General features: G+C 46.9%; 1 protein-coding gene across 2 annotated transcripts in view; it reads left to right on the forward strand.

Moving 5' to 3' along the window:
- Nucleotides 1-1,677: 1,677 nt before the first annotated feature.
- Nucleotides 1,678-17,905, forward strand: part of MLXIP (MLX interacting protein) — a 41,198-nt gene continuing 24,970 nt past the window's right edge. For both annotated transcript variants that reach the window (XR_010622383.1, XM_065739217.1), the window contains exon 1: nucleotides 1,678-2,082. Coding sequence is in view for 1 of the 2 variants with exons in the window: in XM_065739217.1 (XP_065595289.1) it covers nucleotides 1,712-2,082 (371 nt within the window). In the remaining variant the exon portion in view is untranslated. The remainder of the gene's footprint in view (nucleotides 2,083-17,905) is intronic.

A 17,905-nucleotide genomic window follows, 5' to 3' on the forward strand; every position in this document is an offset into this window, starting at 1 on the left:
CCTCGGTGTGTTCGCAGGACACTGACTGGGCGTGGATAATGTAACAGCAGTGAACAAATACGGGTGATGTCCTTACCGCAGCCTGCAGAAGATCTTGGTAACGTCAGGTGCTCACTGAAAAGCTCGAGTGATGCTGGCAAGGATAAAAATTCCTAGGAGTTTTGGAGGGATTCTTTGCATTCAGGGTGGATGTGAAGTGTCCTGCTTGTTCTCAGCATTGCGTGTGCTGCAGCCCAGAAAGCTGCGGGGGGGTGAGCTGGGAGCGGCGTGCTGCTCCTGGCTGCTCCAGGGGTCCTCTCATTGAACCACTTCAGTCTGCTACTGGGAGAAAAACAACGGCCTATGTTTAGTGTTGCGCTTTTTTTTCCCCCATTTTACAGAGTAGGGCATTAAATCAGCAGAGAGGAAAGGAGCAGGGGTTACATCCGCACCAGAGACAGGTTTTAGGAGTAAAAGCCTATGAACAGGTAAGGCTTGTGCTGGTAAAGGAGCGAGCAATGGCACAGCCTGGAAAGCTGTGGGTGCAGGGCTGCAGCTTGGCTGTGGTTTGCCTGGAGCCAACTCATGGTCTGGGGCTGTGAGTGAATCTCCTCGGGCTCTTGTGCCTCATCAGAATGGGAAGGCTTCCCTCCCTGTCTGTGAGATTTAGGAAGATAATCTCTTTATCTTCCTAAAGAGAGCCGTGGCGTATGCTGCAGGTGTATTTTTAAGCACCATGGATGTGTCTCTGCTCAGTGTGTTGCTGTTGAATTAGGTGTCTCTCATCCCGTGCTGGAAGCCTGCTGTTTTGTAGGAGCAGCAGCAGCTTTGCCTCGCACCACGGATCGCTAAAAGCAGACGGGAAAGGCGTTGCTGAGAGATGCTGCTGTTCCTGGAGCATTCCCTGGGCCTCCTGGGGTTCCCCACTGTGGAGAAGGGGAGGAGGGACAGCAGCGGGGCAGGAGGTGCCCTGAGTGCTCACCGTAAGGAGGTAAAGGTTACGATTGCAGCCCAATTCTTAAGGATTGCCATATGTGATGTTGACGAAGAGCATGTTGATTTTAGAGACTTCTCACAGCTGGAGCCCTCCCATGGCGATGATGCCTTCCTGTTCCTTCGTGCGGGGGAACTGCTGAGCTGAGCTTAGGGCGGTTATTCTGGGGAAAAGCATTACCAAGGACCTGCAGTTAATTCCTGGTGCTGTGTGACCGCAGCCTCGGAGCCGGAGGTGGCACTGCACTTCTGCTCCAGGCCCCTCCACGTGCCACCTCCCAGCTCGTCACCCTGCGCTGTGCCGTGGAAGTACCGCACCGGGCATTAAAATGGGGGGGAGTGGGGACTGTGGCACCGGGGATGCGCTGTCCTCGCCTTCCTCGGCCACGTTTTGTGCACGCTGTGGCAGGAGGGGAAAGGACGAGGCGGCGGGCGGCGGTCACGGCCCAGAGCCGCTGTGGCTGCGTGGGGAGGCGCGTGGTGGTTCACGGCTGCGAACGCTGCCCTCGGGAACGCGCGTAAGGAAACCCCGGCGGGGGGAGACCGACAGCGGCGGGGCGGCGCTGCCAGGCGGTGCTGAGGCGGGAACGGGGCGGGGCGCAGCGCGGGGCGGGGCTGCGGTCCGGCTCCTGGCGGCGGGGGCCGGGCCGGGCCGGGGCGGAGCGGGGCGGTGGCGGCGCAGAGCGGGCGGCGGGCTCGGCCGGGGGCTGGCGGCGGTGGCGGCAGCGGCAGCGGGGCTATGGCCGCCGACGTGTTCATGCGGCCGGCGCAGCTGCTGGGCGCGGCGGGGCCGCTGTCTCCCCGCGCGGAGCCCGATGAGGACTCGTCGGACACCGACGACGGCGGCGTTTCGCCGGGTGGAGGGCGGCGGTGCGGGCCGCGGCGGGGGCAGCCCCCGGGCCCCCAGATCATCCACTCGGGTCACTTCATGGTGTCGTCGCCCCACAGCGAGCACCCTCCCAAGAAGGGCTACGACTTCGACACGGTCAACGAGCAGACGTGCCAGACCTACCAGTTCGGGGCGGCCCGAGGGAGCGGCGGCGCCGGGGGACGGCTCAGCATCGACGCGTCCCTCACGAAGCTCTTCGAGTGCATGTCCTTGGCCTACAGGTACCGGGCTCCGTGAGTCAGCGGCGCGGGGAAAGCCCCGAGGGCGCGGGGAGGGGCGCGGGGCCCGAGGGCGCCACGCGGGACCGCGAATGTCGCGCGAGGAGTTGGGGCTCCTCGCGGTTGCTGCGCTTAGGCCACGGCGCCGAGGGAGGGCTGAGCCCCGGCCGCGCTTCGTGGCGTGCGGGGACACCGGTGACCTCGACACGCGGATCCCGTCCCGGCGTGGGAGCGCGGCCGTGGGCGCGGCGTGGCCGCCCGCCGTGCTGTGAGCGCCGGGAGCCCGAGAGCGGAGCCCCGCGGGGAGCGCCCGTGCCGTGGGGACTGCCCCGCTGCGCTTTTTTGTGTCCGCTTTTGGTCCTGGAACTGCCTGGGGAAAGCGGAGTCTGTCATCGTCTCCTTTGTTCCGGTGGCTGCAGCTGGTGCTGCACTTCCTGGGTCGATCGCCTCGCGCTCCGATTTGGGCTTTGCTTTCCATCAATTTATTCGGATGTTACGTCCGCGTTTGGGGCCTTTGTCTGTCTTCCAAAATGGAGGCAGTGATGGATCAGAAGCGTTGGGGAGGACGTGTGTCTGCCTGAACCTTTTGTTCCGTGCGGTAGAGCAGGAGTGGGACCCAGTCTGGTTCTCTGTGCGGCGTGTTCTGGAAGTTGATTAGAAGGGATGATGGAAAACTCCCCTGAGCGTTATCAACAGCGATATTTGTCTTCGTTTATAGGAGCCATATTAGCTGGAGCTGAACTTTGCCCACCCTAGGTGTCTCTATTCTTTGCTGATTTTTACAGGGGCTTTTTTTTTTTTTAATTCTGGTTTTATAATGTATTTATTTTGAAGTATGGCTCAGTGAACAGGAAACAATAGAGCCGTCCGTTTGGTACCTTTAGTGAGAAAACAGAGCTGTAAGTAACCGCTCGGGTAATTTTTACCAGCAAGTTATTAGTGACTGGCAAGAGCCATGTGAAGAGACACGTAAAGTCTGTGTTTATGAAACAAAACAAAAACATGATGCTGGAAATCTCTCAGCCAGGGTGGTTGGAATATACAGGGGAACCAGAAGTGTCACAAGCGACAGAACTTCTATGTATCTCCTTGCTGGTATTTGTTATACACGTAGGCTGAGCCTGGCTGCCTTAGAAGTGGTCTGTGCTCTCCTTGGGGAGCACAGGGCACTCGGGAGCAGCAAGTGCCTCTTGCACTGTCCTTCAGGTCGGGCTGAGGTGTGCTGCTTGGCCCGGGGATGGTTTTGTTGTTGAGGATTTGTTGTATGTGCAGGGTTTTCCTACTGCCATCGCTGGACGGAAACCTGTGCTAAGGAAAAGCGAATAACCCCACAAAACTACAAAGCAGAAAGGTGAAGTGGTACTGTGGCTGTTGTAGACCCAGCAGTGAAGGGCCCAAGCCAACGAGTTGTGTTTCAGGAGGAGGATGATAGCTACATTAAGTACAGAAACAAGCAAGTTGGTGCAACAGAGCTGTGTGCGTAATATTTATTTACACTTGGCACCCATGGCTGATTTCTCAGTGTTTAAAGTCATAAAAAGATGGACCAAGTTGTGTTACCTATCAGCCTTAGTGATGAGCTAGCAAAGGAAGTTTTTTAGATTACCTAGATCATCAGGTCAGGATGATTTACGTTTGAAATGGCCAGATCTATGCTGAATCACGTTCACTTGAGGATGCATAGCATAGCCTGGGCTCTTCTAATTGGGCTGGAAATTTTTCTTTTCTTAACTAGCTTTGTTCAATTAAGCAACTGCTATGCTTCTATATGATTTTATATACGATTACAGAAGCTGTTTCTGAATGTGAGGGAAGTGATGCCTTCATGCCTTTGAGCAGTACAAGCTAACCTGATTTTGATTTTCATCATGTGCGTCTCAGTCACGCATCCATCTGCACAGGCAGAAGAGCCTCATTTTAGGAGAGCCATTTCACCAAGGGAAGCACGGCCAGAGCACGCTTAGCTGTACAGTTTGGAGATTAAAACAATCTTCTAAATCAATAAGTCACTTATAAACACTGCAGTTTACCGCAGGTGTCACGTGGGCTGTGCTTTATCTAAATGTCACCAGGTTTTTTCATGAGATGGATTGTGGAAACTGTACCGTGTGGCCGGAGGTAGAAGAGCCCTGGTTTTTCTCTTCCAGCCCTTTCATCTCAGTGCTGTAAAACAACGTGACCGTGCACATCTTTGTGTGTGTAAGTAGCACAAGTAGCTGCAGCTGGTGTATGGCAGGTAGGCCACTTTATACATCAAGATTTAAAACATGTGCTTTCCAAAATGGAAACGACCTTTGCCGTTGTTCCTTCTAACAGTGAGAAACTATGCCAGTAATTACGTGGCCCGTAACGGCTATTACGCAGAATTGCATCAAATGAAATTTAATCCTGATATTTAATTTACTAAAACCCTTTACTTACTTACTTTAAACTTATCCAAATATTTACACGACCCAAAAATAACTTTCCCAAACTGAACAGTATTCTGAGACGTTTTGATTATAGTACATTGTAACGCAGGTTGGTTGGGTGGGTTTTTTTTTCCTTTTTTTGAGTCCTGGACAGAAGAATTTTTCCAAATTTTTGTCTTACAGCACTGTTGTCTTCAGCAGAAAAATAGCATTGAGTTTGGTTTCTGTGAGGTGAAAAAATATGCTGTGAGAAGGGACGCTGCAAGCCGTTAGTGGCCCCAGTGGGCTGGAATATGGGAGTGGCAGCATTCCCTGTGGAAAGCTCTGCTTTGGGAACATTTAATGTAAGATCCAAAGTCTGAATTATGCGTGTAGGAATACAGATCCCTCTCCTGCGTTGCCAGGCAGAAGATCAGATCTGTACAGCTTGAGAGAGCGGGCCAGCCAGCTGTGTGTGGTCACGTACATGGTGTAAACAGCACGAGCCTTATTTTAGGAATTAGTGAGCGTGAGCTGTTCTTTAATGTGGGTGGCTTTCTTTTTACATTTCTGTTACATGTAATTATGCCAGCTGATGTCAATCTTACTCAGCGGTACGACATGATAGGGTAAATGAAGATGACTTTGTGGGCTTGTTTATTATTAAGTAGCCTCAGAACCCTCTCACCTTTTAATGAGAGCTTGAGGAGCATGCCAGGTGTTGTATTTAAGGTAAGAGTGTTAGTGCTGGCATTAGATACTTGCTTAAACCTTCTGGATCCTGCTCGTTAAAGTTGCAGGGAACATGAGTGTGAGGTGTGGGAGCTGTGGCATCAGCTTGCTTTGGAGAAGCTTGCCAGGTCATTTCTAGATCTCATCTCTCCTCTCCAGCAATCTGACCCCATCACTTGTTGTAGATGTAAGCCAAAAACATTCCCTCTGGTGGTGGACTGACATTAGGGACTGACTTGTTTCTAAAGCACGTTTCCACATACAACGCAGTGTGTTTTGGGAAGTTCTTGGCAATGGTGCTAGCAGGTTGGAGATAAAACGCTTCCAGAATTTATCTGTGCATTTTTGTATGCTTCTTGTAGGAGTTACTCTGACAAAAACACCTGTGCTCGCCCCATAAATTAATCCTAACTTGAATTGAGTTGCTGTGTTGAGCACTTGTGGGTAAGGTGTTATGTTCAGAGCACAATGTGAGTCAGGACAGTGTTACTGAGCCTATTACCTTGCTTAATTCAAGTGCTTGATATAGTCACAAGCTTTTAAGCTCTATTTAAGTAACTGGTAAGTTCCAGCATGACAACCTTGAGCCTCGGGAAGGTTTGCAGAAAGATTGCTGAGCCGTGCTCGTTTCAAAGATGCGTTTGTTCTGCCAAAGTAAATATTTAATAGCAGTTGTGTGAAAAGCTCTTCATTAAAATTAAGATTTTGGTGTCTTAAGCGCTACACGTGCCTGGGAAGAAATGATAAATTCTGAAGACAGATTTAGATGCAGGAGCTACCCTTTTTTCCCCACCAGGCTCTGTGCCCGACGCTTTTGGTGGCTTGTGGTGATCCCTGTGGAGCTGCTGTGTGGGGTGCACTGCAGAGGTGTGGTACGCAGTAATTGCACTCCTTATAAAAACCATACTGTTGATATCATCTTGTGATTTACCAATCCATCTGCATGTTGTGTTGTAGTTTTCTTGTCCCGTGTTTCCAAGTAGTAAACAGATCTTATTTTCTGGCTTAAATACAGCACGGGTTTCATAATCATCATTTTTGATGGGTTGCTGAAATAGGGAAATGGGGAGTTAGCACGTCCTCAGATTGCCAAGTTCTTGGCTGAACTGTTAGGTCTGGAATTTCTTTTAGTGAGAATTTTGTGTTGCATGATTATGATGGGCTGTGAGTGAAGTAGAGTTTGCCAGCAGTAACCAGCATTTTGGTTACCCATTTTCCATCCATTCCTCTGAATGGCAAGAGGAATTAAAGCCAAAAAATCCCAATTTCACGTCTCAGTTTTCGTCATGATTTTCTGCGTATTCCTTTAGTAGTTCACTGAGTTGTTCTTGTTTGTTTCTCTTCCACGTGGGGGAAAAAAAAAGTTCCCCACTCTGGGAAGGCCGGGAATCCTGCTCTGGCTGTTCTGGTGCTGCCTTGTTTCCCTTTGCTGTAAGAAGGAAAGGTTTGTCTCTCTAAAACAAAACAACAACACAGCTGGTCAGCTTAGAAGTTTGGACCAGTTTGGATCTAATCTGTTATTTCATTTTTAATTAACAGGCTGTAGGCTATATGCTCGCTACTTCCTTTCCTTTGTATGCAGAAATTAATTGCATTTACAGCTTTCCTCATCTGTCCTTTGATATTGTAACGTCGCAGACATGAGGAGACTCTTTAAAGACAAAACTTCTAAGCTACTTCTGAGGAAAAAGGCGAGCTTTCTGAACTCTTTGATGGCTATTGAAATATTTTACAGCTGTCCTGCAAACTTTTCCTTTCACTCTGGGAAGGAAACCTTTAAAAGATCTATAAAACAATTCTATAGATGCTTAGAAAAAGTACTTGTTTCAGTGACCTCCAAAGAAAATAGAGTCGGTTCTTTGTGTTCCAGACAGTGATGGAAAATTGTTTTTAGTGCAAACTGAAGTTACGCTATTGTCACCATTTCTGAAGCAGGAAGGCTGGGAAAACAGGTTTAGGAAAAGCTAGGCTTTCCTGAAATCACTTCTGGTAGCTTTACTGCTAGAACAGAAATCCTAAACGTGGGCTTCTCAAGCTATGTTTGTTGGCTCAGAATGGAGCTGGAGGGTTGTTTCTGATTATTTGTTTTGAATGTGAAATGTACAGTCTTTGTGCCATTTGCAGTATAATTCGTGTAGGGATCTCTTTGTAAATCAGGCAGTGAGGGCCATTGGAAGTGTTCTAGCATGCGTTTTCATTAGCAAAGCTTATTTACTTTGTGACACAAACACAGAGCCTTTCTCTGGCCCTTAGTTCCTGGCTTGTTGATTTTAGATAAATCAGCTAACTACTTATTTTTCCCTTTCTCTTCCATGAGAGTGGACAAAACGCTGCAGAAAGCCAGGTGTGTGCAGCAGCCTTTTTGAGAAGGGGAAACGGAGGCATGAAGTTCAGCAGTTATCTATATAAAAGGTGACAGGTCAGCTGCAAACTGAAGTAATAAAGGCAAGGAGACAAACAGAAGATTTAGGAGGAAACAAGGCAAAAGACCTGCAGCTTCCTGACACCTGTTGGAAAAGGCATTGCCTTGTAGCTGATGGGGAGCCACAGATGCAGATTACAGGGTAATAAAACCAGGCTGGTATTTTAATGGTAATCTTAATGCATCTGGAAGGCAGTGTGCTGCTTACTGCCTCTGGCCCTCGCCGGGCTGAGGGTGAGGAGCACCTGCTGCTTGGGAATGATGGCTGTGAGCAGCATTGAGCTGCCCGTGAAGGGGCTGTGGCTTGCCATTGCCAAGGAAGCTTGGATATCTGGGTCATCAGCTTTGGATTGTCAGGTCTGTTTCTGACGATGGCCTTCTGGAGAAACTATTTTTTTTTCCTAGAAAAATCCTGTGAAGCATAGAGAAGTTTGGCCTTTTCCCCTGTGGAGGACTTTTTTGTTGTACTTGGAAGTCTAAATGGCATCCGCCTCCTTAAGCTGTCAAACACTTCACTGCCATATGAGGCATGACTCCTTTTTGTTAGAGAAGTTTGCACAAAAGGTGAAAGTGGCACTCCAGATGGCTGCAGGGCCGTGCTGTCAGGCTGCTGGTTGCATTCTGGGGCTCCTTGTCTGTTCCCTTCCCTTGGCTTGAAGCACTGCAGCTGCTGGGCTTGCTGTTGTTGTGCTTAGCGGGTGTTGGACTGAGCAGATGGTTTGGCTGCTCAAACTCACATAGGGATAGTTTCTCTCCCTCTCAATCTCATGCGTGTAATGATTTCTTACAGGTCTCTCAGAGGCTTAAAGCCCCTGAGGAAGAAGTGGGAAAGGAGCGTGTGAAATCGGGCTCAGGCTGATCTGCTGAAGTGTGAAGGTTTGGCTGCAGGGCAATTGTGATTACATCTCTCTTGAGTAGGTTTATGTTTGACCTTTAAGGTGTTCAAATCCAGGCTGCTATTTAAGAACAAACTTAGCAACAGTTAGTTACCTTTGTGAAATACTTCAGGCTGTCAGCTGTGCTTTCCTTTGTGTAATAGAAAATGAGACTGGACGTAGATGGGACCTTGGGAAGCTGTTCAGACCTGTGTCACAGCCTGCTGGTTCCCTTGGCCAGATATCCTGGTAGGCAACCTGAGAAATCAGCCAAAACATCCCTACTTCAAGCAGGCTGCAGAGTAGGGGTGTGCTGCAGCTCCCAGCCCCTGCCCACCATACGCTGAAGATATGAAGCCCGTGGTGACATGAGTAGTTCTGGCAGCTGCTTCATCCTCTCTGGGCTATAAAGCAGAAGATGACAGACCAGACAGGGAGCACCTGCACATCACTGCCTGGATTACATAGAGCAGGGTGTCAGAATCTGGTGTTGTTTAATCAGCGATATGTTGGTGTGTTTTAGGCCAGACCTCTGCTGACCTACAGATAACCCTTTTGACATGATGTGTTTTGTGACATAGCATGATGCTATTAGAAAAGGGATTCAGCTGTTTAAGTAGCTAAGCTTTCTACTTAACAAGTAGAATGCTTTTCCTGAAATGTGTGAAAAGATTTTAATGCCTTGTCAAATTTTAATGGCTCGTTAAAGTTTTGCCAGACAGCTTTTTGATGGTTCTGTCTTCACAGAATGCTCTGCAACACTGATGTACAGTTACAGGCTTTCTCATCTCTCTACTTGTTGTTCAGCTGCATGGAAGCAGTGGTTGCAGTCCTTTATGCTATATTTAACATGTTTTACTACTATATTTGGAAATGCTTTGCTATGTACGAAGAGAAATAAGGGGTTTTTTAACATCATTGGAGATTTCTAGCTTTCCAGAGCTATCCTTATTGTTTGCTTATACCACGCCAGAGCAAGCAGAGGATATCATTACAATTAAACCACGTGTGTTTTGTTTGTGCTTCTCTCTTTAATTGCAGATAAACAATATTTTCCTGAGCTTTCCCTCAGTGATACGGGAAATGAAGTACAGTATTTTGGGGTAACGGCTCAGAGCAGAAACGGAAGGAAATAAGCTTGAGAGACTTACCCACTTTGTTTCAAAGAGAGTTATCCTTGTACAAGTACAGGAATCTGACACTTGTTATGATTTTGTTTCTGCATGAGCACAAAAAGTCTTCTTCCCATCTCAGCTGGAAAGTAAAAGGGTGGTCTTGTCTTTGCTGGTGTTTGGTGGAGTCTGCTTGTACTAGGGGGGGCTTGTGACCAAGAAAGAGTTGCAGAACCGAGCCATGTGGGTGACTGAGGAGGTAAGGAGAAGATCCAAGTGGCCCTGCTGTTGTGTAATAGCTTAGCCCTTCTTGAGAAAGAGGATTGCCATTATTAGTGTTGGAAGTGAAACAGCAGCTGTGTTGTTTATATTTCGGTCTTGCACATCTAGGGGGAAGGTGACAGCTTGTATTCGTGAGGTCTTCCGCTGTGCTTACTTCCTGTGGTGTCCTTGTAAAGGAGTCCTGCTTTGGAGGTGACCTGTGTTGAAAGCTCACATGAACTGTCACTGAGCAGCTGTGCTAAACACAGGCACTTGGTCCTGAGGCTGTGACCTGGCAGGCTGAGTGGGAGAGATGTGCTGGGCTACTCTTCGGTCCTGCAGAGTTTGCAGTGCGTCTTATACTTAGATCAGATCTGCAGGAACATACACAAACAGGATAAGGGCTTTTCTTTTTTGTGATTCTTCCAATACTGAAGACCATTAGTCCTTGTATATGAGCAGGGGATTTTTTTTCCTTTCAGCAATATTTCTGTGCAACAAGATTCAAGCAAACACTGCAGAGGCCTGGAGGATGCTCTGCTTCCAGAATCTGTCACGTTCATTGTTTTCTGAACTCTCTAGCATGGGATGTTTACTCAAAGTCCTGGCCTCCTGTACCCTCTGCCACTTTGTTTACTCTCTCTTCCCTCAAGGTCTCACAGCATTGGGAGCTTTGCTGTGTCAGTTCAAGGGCATGGCAGCTGAAGTGCATGGCTGTGAGACCCGCAGCACTCCTCAATCTGGCAGCCACAGGTTTCCCAGTCATTGTGAGCCAGCTGTCAAAAACACTGTTCTTGTCTGCATTGCCCTGTCCCTGCCAGGGGCTTTATCACTTTGGTGAAGTTTTCACCCCATAAAATGCTAGTGCAGGACAAAAGATGAGCAAACTAGGACTGGTGGCACAGAGTCCAGGCCTGTGTGAAGTACTTTTGTGTCTCCGGAGCAGCTGGAATGAAGTGACATTGGGGTTTCACAATAGACCTAAAAATAACTTGGGCCTGCTGCATTTGGTTACCATCTAGCAACTGTACATTCATGTGAATGTGCTTGCAGCCAGTATAAGCTGTTCAGTGAAACGTGTTCTGGCTGTGTCTTGAACGCAGATTTTAGCTTGATGATAAATTTTTCATTATTTATCATTACAAATGAAATCGTTTCCAAAGGGGCCGGGACTCATGGAATGTGAACTGTGGAAGAGCTTCTTAGTTCCCTGTGATCCTTCTTTGAAGTCCTTGACTGCTCTTTATTATCTTCTCATTATGCAGACCATTGCTTTTGGTGCTCTGGTATGGTACTTAGTGTACCCTGTGTTAGTTACTGAGAGCTATGACTTCATAGCACGTCAGAGAGAGGAAATACCTGGGCTTTGGCTCTGGCAGCTGTTAGAGGAGTGCCAAATGGGAAGAGACCAGTGGAAAAATCCTCTTGTATTTCTGATGTAGCAAACAATGGCCGTGGCTGTTATCTCCTGTCACGTTTTCCAGAGCAAAGTATGATTTATTTTTGAGGATGCTTGGTTTCTGCTCACTATGATGATTGCCTAAATGTGAGTAGGTTTATCCATGGCAAGTCAAAGTCTGCTGCTGGTAGTGACTATGGGAAATGTCTGAATCAGGAGGGTTTGTTGTGTTTGTGAGAAGGGAAGCACAGCAAAGTTGGAGTTCAGCTAAGCTGAACTGAGTTCAGGAATGGGCTGTGAAATTGTTGGTGTGTTAGCAGCAGGGAAGGACCTGAATGTTATACATCACTCCATTCATGTTAGCTCATTGCCTAGAGTGTTCAGCAGAGGTGTAAATGTTTCCTTGTATACTTTTGAACTCCTGCATATTAATGTCTGCATGGATACTTCACCTTAGTCCAGCTTTCTGTTTGCTTGGCAAACATCTGTCCCTGCTGGGATGGAGGGTGAGCGTACTGGAACAGAAAATATGTAGTGGTGTGGCATATGTGGGAAGGCAGTGGAAGGAAATGATCTGCTTTCTTTTGCTCTTCTATAACAGCTCTTGAGAAAGAAAATTGAGGGTTGTAGTGGGGGAACAGACCAGTGGCCTGGGAACACAGAAAAAGGACTTTTTTGGGTTTGAGGATATGGCACTTTTAGGAAGGAAGAAGTAAATCAAGGGATTTTGGTATTATTGTGAAATACTCTGATCTGCTACAGAGACAGAGAAGTACTTTGTGTGTTGTCATTATTTATTATAGCCTTAGTTCAAATGAACGTAGCATTGGGGTGGGAGAAAAAATTTGACCAAAGATAAAAATATCCCTATGGAGGAAACTGTACTTATTTTAGGTGCTTAGCAATCATATTTGACACCTAAAAACCTATAGAAATGGAAAGCAGGTATTGTGAAATAGCAGAGAGCCTGCAGCAGTCTGTCCAACACTGGGACATGTGAATCTGTTGCAGCAGTCAGTGCCTCCGGTCTATTAAGAATACCATTATCCTCCCCTTTTCCAGGCAGCGAGCTGCCAAGTCATTACACATTCAACTCACCCAGGTATGAATGAAAGCCTATAGACATAGGGAAAGGAAAAGAAACGTAGTTCTTGCGATGTGCTTTTAGAGAGTAGATTGTTTCCCTTTGCAGTTGAGAATTGTTTACAAAAGACCAACTTCTCAGCAGTGTACATTGAATCAAGGTATGCAGAGCACTCGGTTCACCCACTGCTTGGGTTAGAGCTGCTTTAAACTCTTGGTTTTCTAACCCACCTGGTTATTCATAGATTCTGCTTTGGTTCGTCCTAGGGCTGCCTGGGATGTACAAACCCACCTGGGATGTGGCAGTAGGGCTTTGCTGGCTTTACCAGTTTCCTTCAATGGAAAATAGGTGGAGAGTGGGAGCGTGCTGGGGACTGGAGGGAGTGTCACGCGGACGTGCTTGGCCTGTTCTCACTGTTCCCTGAACACCTACTTGAGGCTGCTGTGGGAGTGCTGGTACCTTTGGCCTGACCCATATGGCTGTCCCTACAGCTCTTACAGTAGGGCAGGAGAGCTCTGGGGCCGAGCACTGCAGTCAGCTAGAAGCTGTTTAGTATCAGCGCTGAAAAAATCCCAGGCAGTCTTTCACTGTTTGCTAACCTTTCGTCTTTGTTAATAAGGGGCTTGTCTTTTGCCTTACAGAAACTGCAGCCTTTGAGCACTCTCATATTGTTGTAGCTTTTGCTTGCTGTGAAAACATAGTGGGTTCTTTTTCAGGGCAGCACAGGACAGTATGTGTCAGTGGCACTTGGCCTCTGGAAACTTCAGATAAGTTCAGTATGTGTTGCTGTGTGGCTGCTCCTGGTGATATCAGCCTACTCCTGCACGGCTGCCTGAAGGTTTTGGCTGTTAGATTGCTTTGTGAAAGCACAGCCAGTATGTTTGTGACTTGAATGCCTCTGTGATCTGAGTCATTCCTCGTGTGAAGGAGGGGAAGGAAGGCAGTAATCAAACTGCATTGGAACAAGAGGCATTCCTGTGTTCTGTTCTGTCTTGCAATGTGAAATAGTTAACCCTTCTAAGGAACCGTGTGATTGGATTTCACTTTATCAGATCAGCAAATGTTATCAAAGAGCACAGCTCAACTTAGAGGCTCTGTCAGTAGATGTGTGAAAATCTGCGATAGAAGCCAATTAATTACTGTTTCTAATAGTTTTGCTCAGTGAAAACTCTTTAGGAGCCCTGTGTGCATCCCATCTGTTTTCAGTATCTAGTTGTACAAGTAGAATGCTTGGCTCTCCAGTAAAAATCTTTGCAGAGCTTAAGGAGCCTGTATTTTTATTAGCAGTTTTTATTGGCCAGATGATTAGGCTTGGGATCTGACCTCTGCATGTGGTGGTTGTAGCTCGTGTGGGTACAGTGAGCTTTTGGATACAGGGAGACAGCTCCTGGGAAGGTCAGAGAGACTGCTTTTCCCTACAGCAATAAATGTGTAACCTTTAACTTGAGCACTCCAAGAGACTCTACAAAGCGAAGGCTGAGGCTGGTATATTGTGATTTTTTTGCATGTGGAAAAAACACGATTTGAAGAGGAGTCTTGAGGGATGGTCATTTGGTGAGGGAGGATTTTTGTAGCAGAGGTTGTTTGTAGTGTGATTCAGGAAAGTGCTGATATTGTAATTGTCTTACTTGGGAAGTCAGCGCTTGCTTTGGGACATGAACCATGTGGATCTCTTTGAAAATGTGTCCTTGGCCAGGGGATCATCCAGCTGTGTGCGGGTGAATGATGGGTGAACGTCCAGACCATTTTGCTGTGGGATATTTGGTCATGGTGGTTCCTGTGAGCAAAGGGATGACCCTGTAAGAAGTGCTGCATGAAGAGCTGCCTGCATGTAGTCTGGAGGGACAGGAAATACAGAGAAACCTTAAACTGCCCCTTTCAAACTTCCTGTTCCTGATTAGTATGCACCACTAAGAAGAGAGAAATTTGAAGGGCTGGGTGAGCTCTGTGGTCCTGGGATCCTTTGCAGTCCCACTGGCCAGGGGTGAGTGCAGGAGGTCAGGGCCAGAGGGAATCCTGTTTGTCTGGAGCTTCTGTGATGTGTTTGTGCTCACTGACTTAGTTTGCTGCGTGCAAAGCTTGGAAACATAATTGTATCATAATTGCTGTGACCTGTGCGTTCATCCTGGTGTCTGACTTATTTCTTGAACAAGGTCAGCATTCAGTTCTCAGTGCCTCTGAATTTACCTTTCTGTGTCCCCTTAAAGAGGACACAAGAGGTGGGGGAGGATTTTGAGTTTGCTTTTTGAGCAGTCATCAAGCTCCAGTTTCTCACTGCTCCTTCGGCTCAGTGCACTGAGCATCCTGAAAGCTTCTTGGCTTTCCCATGCTTCTCAGCCTTCCTGTTTTCAGTAGTTTATTGCTGAACAAATTGTATTCTTTTTGATACGCTCTGAAAATGTTCCACCTTCTTCTGACCAGGGCTGATCTCAACATCCCTGTGTGGGAACCAGGCTCCAGGACTCTCTCTCATCCTGTCCCATCCTTAAATTGGCAATGAGAGCCGTGTGGGAAAAGTGACCTGGATTCCATGTCATCAGCACTAGCACGCTTCTGCCTCGTGTCCCACTTAATTCAGCCCCGGCTCACTTACACGGCTTGTCAGGGAGCTGGGGAAGTTTCCACAGCCTGCTGTCTGCTGTTCCCTGCCCAGCCCCCCCCCCCGAGGCTGTGCTCCCAGGGTCCTGCAGCAGGGCCGAGAGATGCTGCAGCTTTGCATGTCCCAGCACTGAGTGCCTCTGGTGTCGGTGCAGTCGTTGTGGAAGCACTGGTTTACACTTAGGAAAAGACTTTTGTTGGAGCTATGAAGTCTACATGGCCTTTTAGAGTGGCCTTTTTTTTTTCTTTTTTCCTCATTCTGGTCTGTTTTATGTTAACTCAGGGAGGAGTTTTCTCCTCACATTATCTTTCTGTGGGATTTTTTTCATCTTTCAGTAGCCTTAATAGTAACACAACTGTGCCTTTCATCTGCTTCTATCCTTTGTGTAGCTGCTGCTCTAGCTTTTATGTGAACTTTCAATAAGCTGCATGTGCTCAAGTCTGTAATAACTGAATTTGGTAACAAGTCTGGTGTTCCTCGTGCTGCAGGGAGCTGCTTGCAGACAGATGGTATTGAAGGCTTTGTTTTGCAAGGGGAGAGGTGAGGAGAGTCTCTTCTTTTTAAAACACTTAAGTCATTTTCAGAATAAGATCCCCGAAGACTTGCTGTGTATTTATAGGCTGGCTATGTTGTGCAGGGGATGTTACATTATCCTCTGGCAGAAGTGCTGGTTTCGAGTTTCTCTGCCTGGTAAACAGTTCTCAGTTCCTGTAGGTACGAGGCTGTGCCGATCCCCTGTGCTGATAGGGTTTGTTTGGGTTTTTCAGGTTTTTCAGTGAAAAGTCTTTGAACCACAATTTAGGTGCTTAAAACAAGGTCCCAGATTATCACACCTTGATCAGTCTATTAATCCAGGCTAAGACCTGAATCACAAAAGGATCCTGACACGTTGGTTCCTAGCTCTGTACAGGGGGGTTGGTGCCAGCAGCTATCCTTTCAAACGGGAAGGAAGGTGCTCTGCACAGCACTGGTTCCTGATCATTGTTCTTGACAACAGCTCTTTGTGTAAAGAAAGTGTAAAGCAATTATATTGATTTTGTGTGAAGTCCTTTGTTGGTATGCTTATCAGTGCTGCTGATCATCACAGCAGCGTGCAAGAGCTCCTCTGCCTCCCAGCAGAGATTTTGTAAGGAAAGTTCATGGTAGAGTTACCTTATTAGATAGGTACAGGGTGTTTCCTTTGCCTCACCAAACTTGTAAGTTTGCCTTGAGCAGTAGAGACGATGAACAGGAAAGAAATAATGGGAGAAAAAGGTGCCCTGAGTGCCGTGATTGTTTTCTGACAGGGAAGCATGCGTCAAGGAGGAAGCTGAAAAGAAAGCTGTTGGACAAGGCAGAGCAGTAAAGACAATCTGGCTTTTATCACAGTCCTCTCTGCTGCACATCAGGGTGAAGTCACTGGTGGACCATTGCACATTAGAGTCACAAGGCGCATTAAAGCTGATGGTGTCTTTTTCTCCTTCCAGGCAAAGAATAGAGTAAATGTTCCCTAAATTGAAGTTCTCAAGCTGATTGCACTAAAATAGTTTTGACAACTTTGTGGATGATGCCAGGTGCTCATTTTCAGGTCATCCTGGCCCCAGGCACAGCTCTGACTGTGTGCAATCCTAGTACCAGTGAGAAAGGCAGCTGCAAAAGAAAAGAGGCTGCGTTTGAAGCTGTGTGTCTCTAGTTGGTTGCCTTCAGTTGCTGGCCTGCAGCTTGCAGGCAGAGAGAACAGCTGCTGGCACTCTGTGAGCAGGCTTCATGCTTACTGCTTTGAATACAGAGATAACATGCTCGTTTTGTTATAAGGATGAGTCACTTAAAACATGAAGTATTAAGCTGCACTGAAGAAGGAACCAAAACAAAACAACATTGACTTTCCACCCTCTTACCCAGCAATTATTGTAGGCTGCTCTGGTAGCACCTCCTGTTCTTAACGCTGCCCACTAATTCCAGCTGCGTAACCACACTTCTTGTTGTTTAACTGCTTGATCTGAACTTTCCCATATTTTTCCTCCGAAAAATCATAGGCTTAAATTGCTCAAAGAAGTTCAGTTTCCTCCATTAATAAAGCTGAAACAAAACGTATTGCCCATGCTTTAAAAAAAAAAAAAAAGGGTTCCAGTAATTTTTGAAAAATGCTGTTACCCAAAGGTTTGCAGCAGGGCCTTGCATGTTTTTTTGGTGAGAGTGTTGCCCATGTACCACTTGGATGCTTTGACCTGTGAAACTGTTTTTGATCTTGGTCAGACTGGAGTCTTCTGTGTAGACAATAGCTACTGGGGTGGCAGCTCACTGTCTGCAGATGCAGCTTTGGGAGCAAATTCAAGTGTAAATTCAAGTATGGGCACTGAGAAGTAAACAGCATTAGGGGCCAGCAATGTGAGTGCTAAACATTTGAGATGTGCTGCATGCCATTGATTTTTGTACACAGGCAGAGAGACTTAGGATATGGAAAGAAGTGCACGTCAGCCTATAATTAAACCTTTTAATCACAAGAAATACATGTATACATACAGTATATTTAATTCAGATGCTTCTTTCCTTTTTTAGTGTTTGAATATGCTACTATAAATATCATTTAATTGAATTATCATTAAATTCTACATAATAAACATGCATTGATGTTCAGTTTCGGCTTGAAATCCACTGTATTAAAAAAGAGTACTTACAAATTCTGATAATCTTCAGTTTATATGCTGTCCACATCTGCATCTTTTCCGCCAGGAGAATAAATGACAGATTGTCATTTCATACCAAAAGTGGGACTTCGGGTGGCAGTGTTTATTTGAACAAAAATCAGAACTATTTCCTGTGGAGTTTGTTTTTCTTTTAAGATGTAAATCTATATTGCTGCAGAAGTTTTGTGGCTCTCTTAGTTGTAAGATTTTTTACTTCTCACTGTGTTCTCAATGCTTTCTTCCAAGAGATGGTCTGAGAAGGTCTGATGCTCTTAACTGCAGTTAT

Source organism: Cyrtonyx montezumae, unplaced genomic scaffold (genome assembly GCF_038088225.1).
Source record: "Cyrtonyx montezumae isolate F1298 unplaced genomic scaffold, pur_monq_1.0 scaffold_23, whole genome shotgun sequence".
Classification (NCBI taxonomy): domain Eukaryota; kingdom Metazoa; phylum Chordata; class Aves; order Galliformes; family Odontophoridae; genus Cyrtonyx; species Cyrtonyx montezumae.